The 13,731-nt window shown below is 38.6% G+C and overlaps 1 protein-coding gene across 1 annotated transcript; it reads right to left on the minus strand.

Annotated features, from left to right (window-relative positions):
• Window positions 1-3,091: 3,091 nt before the first annotated feature.
• On the minus strand, window positions 3,092-13,086 carry LOC120732924 (transmembrane protein 176B-like). The gene is made up of 7 exons (XM_040030840.1): window positions 12,952-13,086; window positions 9,872-10,069; window positions 9,645-9,758; window positions 8,997-9,053; window positions 5,793-6,053; window positions 5,550-5,672; window positions 3,092-4,820 (listed from the first exon to the last, which is right to left on the minus strand). The coding sequence occupies exons 2-7, from the start codon at window positions 10,046-10,048 to the stop codon at window positions 4,755-4,757; spliced, it is 798 nt and encodes a 265-aa protein (XP_039886774.1). The 5' UTR covers window positions 10,049-10,069; window positions 12,952-13,086; the 3' UTR covers window positions 3,092-4,754.
• Between the last annotated feature and the right edge of the window lie 645 nt (window positions 13,087-13,731).

The raw sequence follows: 13,731 nt of genomic DNA on the forward strand, positions 1-13,731 counted from the left end.
GGGCAGAGCAGGCTGTACCTGCTGCGGAGACTCAGGTCGTTTGGAGTGGAGGGCCCACTCCTGAAGACCTTCTATGACTCTGTTGTGGCTTCTGCTATCTTTTATGGCGTGGTCTGCTGGGGCGGCAGCATCTCTGCTGGGGACAGGAAGAGACTGAACAGGGTGATCCGAAGGGCCAGCTCTGTTCTAGGATGCCCTCTGGACCCAGTGGAGGTGGTGAGTGACAGGAGAACGGCGGCTAAGCTGTCATCCCTGTTGGACAACATCTCCCACCCCATGCAGCAGACTGTGACAGCACTGAGCAGCTCCTTCAGTGGGAGACTGCGGCACCCACGGTGTGGGACGGAGAGATTTCGCAGGTCTTTCCTCCCCACTGCTGTCAGACTCCATAATAAAGACTTTAACTGATCAAGCACACACATCCATACATATACAATAATACTAAGTGCAATAATCCTTTCTGTCATCGTTGTATTTTTACTCAGTTGTATATAGTATTTGTATTTGTATTCTATTTTTATCTTATTGTATATTTATTTTATTTTATTCTACTGTATATAGTATTTTATTCTATTCTGTACAGTTGTGTACTGTATTTATTCTTATTGTATTCTAATTTTTGCCTCATAACTTTTGCACTGTCCACTTCCTGCTGTGACAAAACAAATTTCCCACGTGTGGGACTAATAAAGGTTATCTTATCTTATCTTATCTTCTGTAATAAAACTGTTAGGGGCACACCACCATTTTGAGATCCGCGGCACGTGTCATGCAGGACGCATCTCCCTTCTAGAAGTAATTGTGTAAGAGAATAAAGTGTGAAATGGTGTACTGAGCAGGTCTTCCATCGGATGCCTTTAAGAAATCAAAAGAACTCAGTGAAGTGTTGATATTTAACAGTAACTAATTACTATCTCTATCGTTACAATGTCGTTACCGTTACCAACAAGAAAATGCGGGGCGGTCACGTTACTATTTTTCAGCAAACAGACGGTTAACCTGAGTAGCGAAAGACCGCGAGGGTTTGAAAACGATGTGCCGGGAGTTTGCTCTTCTCGTCGGCTCAGATATTTGAAGTTTAAACAGCTCTCGCCTGAAAATATGTTATAGGTTTATTTTGTGACCCAGAAAGAGTAATAAGAGTAATATTAAAACTAAGTAGCTGCAGTAATAGTAGCCATTGTTGGCTGGGCCAATCTGGGATATGGTTTTTCATTTTTGTTGTCCGGGTGAAAAAAAGAAATTCAGGAGAATGGTGACTCCGGGAGATTTTCGGAGGGGCACTGAAATTCGGCATGTATGAGTGGAAGTCACTGGGTAACTGCTGTTCACTGGAGGAAATTTCTTCAACGCTGTTCTACACAATGTGGGTGCATATATTGTATAGGGATATCTACTGCTACACATGTCATGTACAGAACTATGCTGTGATATCTACACCAACATTTCTGCAACAGGTCCTTTAAGTCCTGTAAGTTGTGAGGTGTGGCTTCCATGAATTGGAATTATTTGGCCCGTAAATCCCAGAGATGCTCGACTGGTTTGAGATCTGGAGAATTTGGAGGCCGAGCCAACATCTCAAACTTATTTTTGTGTGGCAAACCATCCCTCAACCATTTCTGCTTTGTGGCAGGGTGCTTTATTCTGCTAAATGTGGCCACAACCACCAGGGAGCACCGTTTCTATGAAAGAGTCTACATGGTCTGGGGCTTAGGTAAGTGGTCTGTGTCAAAGTATCATCAACATGGATGGCAAGGCCCAAAACATCACACTACATCCACAGCATTGCTTTCTTCCCATAGTGCATCCTGGTCCTACGTGTTCCCCAGGTAAGCACACGCACCTGGCCATCCATGTGATGTAAAAGAAAATGTGAAGATTATCTGGTTCCACCTGATTAGTACTCTAAGCGACCGGCGTGAGTAATGGCCTTTTGTCAAACTCACTCAAATCCTATTTTTGCAGCTAAACACAAATTCAAATCCATTCTTGAGTTTTCCTCCATACTTAGAAACAATAACACCATGCAACAGCTAAAGATGGCATCAATTTTGTGCTACATGTTCCAATTTTAAATCATTTTTAATAAAAAAAAACCTCACAATATATGACACATATTTGTGACCTTCACAAATAATTAATAGAAAACACTACCCACAAAAAAACCTCACTGTAGCGATAAAGAAGAACACCAACAATGATGGAAAAGTGACTGTGTCAGAATCAATTAATGCAAAATGTCAGAAACACAAGACACAGCAGGAATGCACTCTTCAAGCAGTGCGGTGGCAGATTCCTTTTCTCATGTATTAATCACATATTTTCACTTCAGTATAGCAAGACCACTCCTGTCACCAGTTTGTATGCATGTGGAAGTGGGGCCCAAGTTTTATTGCAGCTTCACAGCAGACTCATTTTCCTCTTGAGGGCTCTGGACATCCTGTTGCAGATGAGGTGACGGTTGGTCGGAGCTTTTCTTAGACTGAACAGTTAAGGATCTGCTAATAATTGATCTACTGTGGAATGTTCTTTGTTTAAGAGTGTCTGCGTCTGCGTATATAGGATGTAAGGGCGGTGGCCACAATTCAGAGATGGTCCTAGTGTTTCAGTGGGATGCTCTCTCCACACTGCAATGTGTTTATTAAACCCACTTCAAATCAAGCTCACTTTGTGTGTTGCAGGTTATTGTTAGATTTTCCACAACAGCAGCACATCAAGAATACTGATACTAAGAAAACTTTGTTCAACTCAGTGACGTTAAAGGACAGAGGCCACACATTTAGGCTATAAGCTGTGCAGTGACTTTCTCCAGCAGTTCATGTATGTTTCAATGAATCTTATAATGAGTTTGAACTTAGAACACAGCATGTAACTTATAATAAAAAGCTTCTAAACGAAACTAAACTAAACTCAGACTGGTTGCTTGCTGTGCAGTTAGAAAAACAGAAACCAGGAACTAAATGCAGACCTGTTACCAGGAGTGGCTCCTTGCATTTGGAAGAAATGAGAATGTGTTTTGGTCTCGATCTGATTCACAATTACAGGCAAACAATCTGAATTTAAAAGAAGAAGAAGAAAAAAAGATAACAGCTGAACTTTTCATGTTTTATTGAACACACCAAGAACTCATTTACAACACAGGCTGGGAACAGTAAAAACTTGAGTTTCTTAAAATTTCAAACCTCATTTAAAAGTAACAACCTCCACCTGACATTCCCTGTTTGAACACTTCTGTAAAAAAGAAAGAAAAGAGTTACTAGTTTTTATTTTGACTTAATAAACTTCAGGTTATTGCACAGCATCTGAGCTCAGGACTATGACTTGTAACAATGATTTTTTTTCTTTGTCAATCATTTTTTACATAACAGGTGGTGGGATCTAACTAAACATAAGATATACATCGCTGCGTCAACACACAGTCATAATTCCTATATTATTAGTCAGTTATTAGTAAGAATGTGTGTAAATCGTTGACATTTCAGTTCAGTTCATTTTTATTTCAAACACATACATTCACCAACATTTCATAATATCTTCCCATGCAGTTGTTTGAAAGGGAGTAGTCAGAAGTATATACTTATTTAACTCTGACCCCATAGGTTGACATCTTAATCATTTCCTCATCATCTAAATTTGAACAACAAAAACTTATACAATGGTTTCAACTTAGAACATGACGTCACAAAAAACATTTTCTCATATTCAACCAGTACTATGTTTAGATTTACTAATTTGCAAAAGAAAGCAAACATCACTTTGACTGCTGTCTTGGGTTAATTGCGTTTTCTTCATTCTTATACTTATTTAAAATTTCTTTTTTGAGTTTTATTTTAAACTGGTTAATATCACTACTGACCTTTATTTCTTCTTCTAACTCGTTCCAGAATTTAACTCCCGCTATAGAAATAGACATTCTTTCCAAAGTTGTTCTTACTCTTTGTATTTTTAAATTCCACTTCCCTCTAAAATTATACCTCCCTTCTCTCTCTAAGAACCATTTACTTATTTCGATTAGGAGCATCCCTTTCCTTGCCTTATATATTATTTGCACTGTTTTGAACTTGACCAGATCCTGGAATTTTAGCTTGCGTCCTAATAAAGAGTGCATTTGTGTGAGCCCTATACCCCTCCTGATTTATCAATCTAATAACCCTTTACTGCATTATGATTATAGTCTGAATATTACTTCTATATGTATTTCCCCAAACCTCTACACAATAACTCATGTATGGTAATAATAAAGCACAATATAACATATACAATGTTTTCCTATCCAGAAATTGTTTTGCTTCCCCCAAGACTGCAATGCCCCGTGCTAACTCTCCCCTCACATAAGTGATGTATGATTTCCAACAGACCTTATGATCAATGATCACACCAAGAAATGTTATAGCATTAACCCTTTCTAGATATATATTATCAACACAAATTTCAATGTTAATGTTTTTTCTTATAATTTCCAAATAAAATAAATTTTGTTTTATTTAATGTTAATGACAATTTGTTTCTATCAAACCACTTCTTTAATATCTTTAACTCCTGTGCGATCACATCCAAAACCTGTTGCAACTTTCACACCTGAACAAAGTATATTGGTATCATCTGCAAAAATTACTTTAGTATAAAACTTTAGTATCTTTGATACTTTACAAATATCATTTATATACATAATAAACATTTTCGGACCCAATACTGATTCTTGAGGTACTCCACATTCAATATCCATCAATGTTCCATGCACAGAGTGAAGATGTTTATGCCACAGGCTGTGCAGCGTCTTCCTCCAGCAGAGGTTTGTAGAGCTCTGGGTCGTCAGTGCTCTAAAAGAGAAAAATAATATTTGTAAAGTGCATGAAAAGGTGTCGACTCCCTCCAGTCACAAACAACTACAACTGCGCACACTTTGATGACAATTTCATGCAGGGATACAAAAAGGAATCAACATTTAAGGTGACGTTAAAAATAAAGTGCAATTACAATTTATTTTATTGTTATTAAAACAAACTGTGGTAAGCTGTTGTTGTCCACACTAACAGAAAGTTGGGCACAGCTGTTCAAACTTCCTGTGGTCTATTTTTTTATTAGTCCCAACAGTTCTTCTTCCTCGTGGCTCTCTCTCTCTCTCTCTGCAGCAGTTCCACCATGAAGCTCTGATTCACACAGTCTCTCCCTAAAATCTGCAGCCTGAACTCTGGACTTGCTGTCCTGGGCCGGTCCACGTGGGAGCCAGTTTCTACAAAGAGTTTGAAGTTCCACAAATATTCTGGACTGACTGAGCTTCATGTCTTAAAGTCATGATGGGCTGTTGTTTTGTTTTATGTTGTCATTCTGCTCTCTGTCTGTACATCAGATATAAACTTTAACTGACTCACTCAAACTGGTAGAGAGCATGAGAACACTGCACAGACTCACTGTTACCTGGTTTCACTGATATTCAGACAAAACAAACAGAATTCCTGCAAGAACACTTCATGTGTTCAGCCAACATCTTCTACTATTTAACATGTTAGTCAGAATGTGTTTGAACCTTTGTGTTGTCCATTATCTACCTTGTTTTGTCCTTTTTCTTTGTTCCTCAGAGCCTTGATTCCCAGGACAGCAGAGCTTATCACAACACAGAGCTCCAGAACAGACAAGGTGATCATCACAGCACTGATGCTTCTCAGGAGCATCTGATGGGACACAAACAACAGTGTTTCATCTAAAGTCTCAAAATGATATATACTGCAGTATATAAGATAGTATCATATAGTGTATATGTGCTATTTTTCTTTCTGCTCTCCCTAACTTACCACCAGCACTGCTCGGCCCTCCAAGCATTTCTCCTGAAGGAGTTTTTCCTCCAAGGATGGAGGCCTTATTGTTTCCCTGCCATACCAGTAACCATTGTAGCCATTGTAACCATTGTAACCATTGTAACCATTGTAGCGACTGTAGCAATTGTAGTAATAGTTACTCCAATAATAAATGCGTCCGAAATTAATGCTGTACAGTGCAATGGCTGTGATGGCAAAAGCAACTCCAGCCAGATTCAGAATCACAGTAAGGATGACCTGAAAAACAAAAATGACCAGTTAATGTACAAGAAAATATCCAAACCATAAATGAAACTTAACAACACAACACTCTTATATAGAGCACATTAAAAGCTTGCTACAAATGATGTAAAAAAAAAACAAAAAATACAGTAAAGCATTTACATAAGCCAGAATGTCACAGAAAACCACTGATAAAATGGACTGCAGCACATAGATTATAGCAGACCAGGCCGCATGATAGAGAACACCAAGATGAAGGAGTAGTAAAAAGTAAGCAAAGTCGCAGTTAAAGTCGCATTTAATGGGTAGAGAAGGCAAGTCAAAAAGATAAGTTTTAAGGCGTGCTTTAAAAGAAAAAATAGAATCAGACTCCCGGATGCCAATCGGGAGGCTGTTCCATAACTCAGGTGCAGCAAAGGCAAACGATCGATCGCCTCTAGATTTCAACCGAGATCTGGGCTGAACTAACAATAACTGCGAAGATGACCTTAAAGCCCTGGCAGGGACATAAGGGTTTAAAAGTTCCTTAAGGTAGGTTGGTGCAGTATTATTGATAATTTTAAAAGTAAACAGCAAAATTTTAAATTGAATGCGGTATTTGATAGGCAGCCAATGCAGCTCAGCAAGAACAGGAGTAATATGGTCAAACTTCTTGGTTTTAGTTAGAATACGTGCCGCAGCATTCTGAACTGTCTGTAATCTGTGTAGAAGGGTAACATGGAGACCAGAATAGAGTGAGTTACAGTAATCTAGTCTTGACGTTACAAAAGCATGAATGAGCTTTTCTAAGTCATTATACGGGATATAGTGTCTGGCCCTGGAGATAAGACGAAGCTGATAAAAACTAGATCTGACAACAGCAGACACCTGTTTATCAAGTTTAAAGGAGCTGTCAAACAAGACACCCAGATCCTGACAGTATCAGAGAAAGAACTAGTAAGAAAGCCAAGGCATCTTGAGTTTTGGCGCGAAGGGCATTACTGCCAAAAATCATGATTTCAGTCTTTTTTTCATTGAGAATAAGAGTATTTGCCAACAAGCCATTTCTTGACCTCACTCATGCACTCACGAAAGTTATTTAAAGATAAAGCAAGATCATCATTTAACTCAAAATAAATCTGGATGTCATCCGCATAATAGTGAAAAGCAATGTGGTATTTCTCAAAGATAGCACTTAAAGGAAGCATATACAGTGCATTCTTAGACTAAAGTATCATAGCCTCTGTGAGTACGCATGTTTTCGTAGTCATGCCTGGATTCTTCATTAATCTAAACGTTGGTTTCTGTCTAGTTGCTGCTTTACGATATGATGGTTGTTATTTTCATGTTAAGTTTGGGTTTCTGTTTTTGGTTTGTTAATGTTATTCTTCACTTCAGATTAATGAAGTATCTGATTCTGTCTGTGAATGGAATTTTGTATTTTTAGTTTTGTGGGGGTGGGGGTTAACTTTGGCTAACTTTAATCTTAGCCAAACCGATCTATTCAGGAACAAACAAAACACTGAAAAAATTCAGTTCAATTCAATTCTATTTTATTTATATAGCGCCAAATCACAACAAAAGTCGCCTCAAGGCACAAAAAACAAACAATAATATTTTTAAGTTATCTAAATGATTTGTATATCATGTTTAGCGAAAGACCATGGGGGGGGGGGGGTTAAAATGATGTGCCAGGAGTTCGCTGTTCTCGCCGGCTAACCCTAACCCCCGGCTAGCTGTCAAGCTGGTGGTAACATATGTCTTAAAAGTTTAAAACTAAGTGCTATGAATCCTGGGATAGGTTGGGCCACGAAGGATACACCCGACCCATCCTTCAAATCTGGGGAAAAGGAGGACGCATTTGGAGGAGTCTTTGAATTTGGACAGTTTTTGTTGCATCGCTGTAACGTAATCGGCCTACAAATGCAGCCTCTGAAGGATGTGGCCCCTAAATTTGGACACAGCTACTTCTTCTTGTTCTTCTTCTTTGGCATTTAATGGCAGCTGGCATCCTTGTACATGCAGTGCTGCCATCTTCTGTTCCAGTCCATTATTACACTCTTAAATCCTACTACTTATTCCTACGTCTTTCAGGATCTTACAAAGTTTCAAACGACGTGCCCACTATTAAATTAGTTGACGTAATCGTGACAACTCGACTAATCATGGCAGCCCTAATCTGGATAAATGTTTTTGTCATGTAATTGGATTGCACTTTTTAAGGCCTCTACCCTAAGACCTGGTGTCATGGTCCTGGTTCGGTGACCCAGTGTTTTGAGTTTTGTATCATTATTGAATTTTGATTTTGTCATAGTTTATCTTTTCTAGTCTTTTGGTTCCTGTGTTCTATGGTCTGCTGTATTCCCTAGTCAAGTCCGCGTCTGTTATGTTTCCTATTTTACTTTGGAAGTCTGTGTCCAATGTCAGTGTATTTAGTTTCACTTCCCCTGTCCTGTCTTTAGGTTCATGTGTGTCAGCTGTGCTCCCATGTGTGGCCACTTCCCTTGATCATCCCTTATGTGTATTTAGTCTCTGGCTGTATCCCAATTCAGGGTCTGCAGCCTTAAAGGCCGCATTTTAAGGCCAATTACGTCACAGCGACGCGACAAAGGCTGTCCCAATTCGAAGGCTGCTCGAAATGCGGCCCTCAAATGCGTCCTTCATTTCACTGAATTTTAAGGATGTGGCGGTGTAGACTTCGTGGCCCAACATATCCCAGAATGCATAGCGCGTCGGTGGGTGTGGATAATTTTGCCGGAAAAAAAAAACGGCAGAAAAGGGGCGGCCGAAGAGTAAACTTTTAAAAGTAAGTACTGAATATTATGTTACTTATTTATGTGCGAATGTTTAATAACAAAGAACATTAAAACATTACTGTTGGCCACATGTCGGCAAAGTTATGTGACATTAGTGATGTCACATGACATCAAAAAGTCCTTTAGAGATCATATGAAAATTTTTTACAGCTGAAATACTCACCAAACATGGACTTGGATACTTCTCAGACAAAACGCACACAATGCCGAACATGATGAACTAGACAAAAGACAAAATAAATGAAAAGTTCATGTCCATCTTAAGAACAGGAGAGAAGTTTCTTCAGTTCCGGAACTGAAGAAACTTCTCGGATGAGAGGTGAAACGTCTTCAAGCAACCTAAAGAAGTCCAGATGCTTTTCTTTCCAAGTTGTAAATAAAACCTTTCATCATGAGAGAACAATTGTATAGTTTGTTTGTGTAAACTGCTATTTTGAACTATAGCTAATTTTTTAATGTAACCTAGCAAAACTATGAATCGGTGTTTGTGAATGTGCAAGGGTGTCATCACATGTAGATATTACTTGGACAAAACTTGGCATTTAACCTTTCTGTCACATATTTAACACTGTGGAAAGATACGTTTGAACCCCAAAATGATCTTCTCTTAAAGCTTTCCAAGTCTATTCAATGCCTAAAAGTAACCAATGAGTGAACAAATAAAGAGATTCAAAAATCACCCTAGCTGGAACTTGAAGATCAATCTAAGAGTTTCGATCATCCACAAACAGAGTACTGACACTTTTTTTTTTTTTGTCTTCAGATTTTTTTTTTTTTATATATATATATATACCCATCATTATTTCCTTACCAATGCACCCAACCAAAATGGAAAGCCTAAGTAGTTTAAGTAAAAGAAGGTCCAAGTGCTATAGAGTATAAGTCCCAATCCAATGTTGAGCAGCCCGATCATTATCTGCAGAGTCTGTGAAAAATGAAGTACAGTGTGAACAGTGAACATTGTGCAGTTTAAGATAAAACTACAAATTAAAAAATAGGCATAATATAAAATGTGATGTGTAGATGGTTGTAGCTCACCCCCAGCACTGTCTGAGAAGCTCTGTTGAGACTTCTCAGGCGCTGAGACACAGTGCAGCACACTGGACTGTAGCAAAGGTTCTTGAAGATCTGGCACAGAGGAGGCCAAGGACTTTGGGGGTCAGTGGTCAGAGTGAGTACAGTGACCCCATCAGCCTTGGACACAGTCACTGACATCCTGTCTTGAGATCCTGGAGACTGAGAGACAAGAAAAAGCTGAAATAAGAATCAGATTAAAGTCTTTGTGGAAAAACAATTTGACCCAAACACCTCACTTCCCTTCACTTAACTTCACTTTCCACCAAAGGAGCTTTAAACAGAATTTGAAAAGTAATCTGTTAATTAATTAAACCGACTTGATGCCAGGAGGCTGTCACATCACTGGACGCTCTCAAGTTGGCTTTAACAGGTGACACTGGTTCTTCATATGGATAACACTGTGCTGATACCAGTTTACAAGAATGTTTTACATGGAAAGGCAACCTCCAGGTGCTGAAAATGGAATCCCGCAGTGATGTGCCCAGTCACTTTACTGTGTCGGCTACAACAGCAGGTCACGTGTCATAAACTTCTATGTTAAAATTTTCGCTTCACAGCAGAAAAAAGTTTGTCCTGTGCTACAAAAATGGGTTTGGTCTCTATAGATAATTTCTGGCATAATAATAACAATCAGATTCATAGTAAAAGTGTGATGGTCCGTAGTCGGGTGACTTGGTTTTTGTTTATTCACTGTTCTCAGTTTATGTGGGATTTTCATGATTAGTTTTTTTGTATTTATTTTTCCTTATTTATTCTTTAGCACCGCTGTGATTTTTCCAGCCTTTAGGTTTTGTCTCTGTGCCTCCCTTGTGTTCGTTCTGTTGTGTCTTGTGGTCCTGGTTCAATGTTCATTTTATTTCCTGTTTTACTTTGACAGTCCCATGTCCAATCTCAGTGTGTCTAGAGGGGTGTCCAAATTCATGGGCTGCATCCTCCTGAGGACCCGTCCTTCGCGGTCTACGTGGGCCGGGTCCTCAGAAGGTCGGGTAGGCCGGAAGTAAACGGCTGTGAAATTGGACGGTCTAGCCTTCAGATTTACGTCACCGCTGTCTCGGTGGAGTTTAATAAACTCAGCCGTCTGCTCCTTGCTAACTAAAATATAACAGTACACTGGTGTAAATTCTCGACCATCTCACACTTCTGTTTAATCAGTTTTCTGTTTGATGTTTAGTCAGCTGTGTGAAAACCAAGGAGGACCCCACCCAGGGGATTAATAAAGTTTTATCTAATCTAATAACTTTAATCTCAGCCAAACCGATTTACTCACGAACAAATAAAACACTGAAAAAAGCCAAACAATTACATTTTAGGTTGTCTAAGTGACTTATATATTACGTTTAACCTGAGTAGCGAAAGACCGCGGTGATGTGAAAATGATGTGCCGGGAGTTGTGCCGTTCTCGGCGGCTCTAGTGACCCTTGTGCTCCCGACTAGCTATCGAGCTGGTGGGTAACAGACATCTCCGAAAACGTCGAAGCTCTTGTGCAAATATGTGATGTCTTGATAAACCGAGCAGATATTTGAAGTTCACACAGCTACATTCTCGCCTGAAAATATGTTAAACGTTTACTCTTTCTGGGTCACAAAATAATAAGAGTAATATTAAAACTTAGTAGTGGCGGCCATTCTTGAAAACTGGAATTGGCTAGTTTTGTTTCCCCTTGTCTTGTTATGTCTAATTAATCCCAGCTGTGCTTCCTTCTGGTTCCCCATTCCCTCATTATTCCCTTGTATATTTAAACCCTGTGTTTTCTTTTGCCTTTTGTCCTGTTGTACCTCCTTGTGTGTGCAAGTCTCTCCGTGTTTCCGGTTTCAGTCCTAGGTTTCTAGTTTCCTGAAGATTAATTTTAGTTTCCAGTGTTCTGTTCTTATTTATTCTCAAGGTTTTTTGGTGTTTTCTGCGAGTTTATTTTTATGAAGGAGTTTCCCCACCAATAAACCTGCCGACCTAAGTTACTTTTTCGTGTTTGAGTCATGAGTTTGAGTCCACTTCCTGCCTCTGCCTCACATAAAGTTGTCATGATTATTTATTTAATCATTCATTTTTGCTGAATTGTTTCTCCTTGCTCCTTCAGTTTTTAAATTAAAATCTCTCTTTCTCTCTCTCTCGCAATAATTTTCACCACATTTATATCAGCAAAGCTAGATAATAGAAACTTCTTTCTATTTAATGTAACACATTTTAAAAACTCCAGTGAAGTCAGCACCATCCCCCAGCTTTATTTACTGCACGCTCTTGTTCAGGAACAAGGAAGTCATGTTAAAATCGGCCAGTTGCCTCTTTTGTGTTGTTTTACATCCATAACCTGGAACACCTGTACCAATGGATAAATATATGTACTATATTTTATATTAATGATTAGACTAATATTAACTTTAGAAGTTGTATTTTTGTTACCCAGAAATCATAAAATTAGTTTCAACCTGTGTCTTTCCTGATGTTGTTTAAACTTACAACATGGAGATCGATGAAAAACGATTAGCTTAATCAACAATTTTTTACATAAAGACACAATTCTTAATTAGTCTGAATTACAAGCTGAATATTACCGCGGAAGCACCTGCTGCTAGTCAGACCGTACACGTGTTCTTGGGCAGTTGAAAATAATCCACAAAGTCCGCTTGTAGTTGAAAACAAGCATGCAAACATTTATTTCCAAAGTCTGGAATTCACCGTAATCAGCCTGAATGTCCCTGTACACTCCCAAACACGGTGAGAAAACTGACTCCAAAGCAGTTTAACCCTCCATTACTCCACAATGCCGTCGCCCTGTGCGCAATTAACATGTATTAATAGAACCATATGTAAAAAAAAAAAAAAAAAATTAAATAAGGCATGAAAATACTATTTAACGGTAAACATTACACTAAACCGAATTGTAAAGTAAAAACTGAAAATCAGCATTATCTTACACTTTATCCTCATCCAAAATAATTCAAGTCAAAATATTACCAAATACACATTCTGTGAAATGCGAGTAAAGTAAGACAAAAATTGGACTTTTATCTTTTACTGAATCAAACATGACTACAAGACTTACCTGTTAGTGAAGAACAAAAACTTAAACAACTGCCTATGAAAAATAAACGAGTCTGATCGAGTAAGCGGTACACTGGAAAGAGGAAACCAGGAACTGGGCAACACCGCTACCAATAGCACCTCCTCTTTATGCTCTCCGTATAAAATAAATAAATATGTGTGTATGTGTGTGTGTGTGTGTGTGTGTGTGTGTGTGTGTGTGTGTGTGTGTGTGTGTGTGTGTGTGTGATATGATGTATAAGATTAAAACTGCAGAAAAGGTAGCGGTGACATGGGAGGAGCCACAAGTTTACGTCAGTTAATTTCAAGAATCAAAAAATATGTTCAGCAAACATGCCAAACTTAAACTTCAGACATTCATCAAATAACAAACTTGACTAGTTTAAAACTGTAATTTTATGGTAAAGATTTAATAACAATTAATTAATTAGGGCAATCAGTCAAACATGACTAAAAGAATCACCTGTTAACAAACTTGGTGTGTTTGCTGCACAGTTTGGAAAAAATAAACCAGGAAAGAAATACGACTGCGCTCTATGGTTGTCACAGCAACACTCTTACTGCACCTTTATTGTACAATTATAAGTAAACGCTTATGAGCCGTGTCCACGTCTCCACAGACAACACAAACAAATCTTTTGATGTTGATTTGATTTACGTTCATACACAAACACAATCTGACTCAAATAATGACACATTTGTATTTTTAATGCTTTCTTGAACACGCCATGTTGATTCACTTTGTTCAGCCCAGGCTGGTCAAAGTAAAGGAACTCTTTGA

The sequence above is a fragment of the Simochromis diagramma genome, unplaced genomic scaffold (assembly GCF_900408965.1).
Source record: "Simochromis diagramma unplaced genomic scaffold, fSimDia1.1 OVJJ01000361.1, whole genome shotgun sequence".
In the NCBI taxonomy this organism is placed as follows: Eukaryota; Metazoa; Chordata; class Actinopteri; order Cichliformes; family Cichlidae; genus Simochromis; species Simochromis diagramma.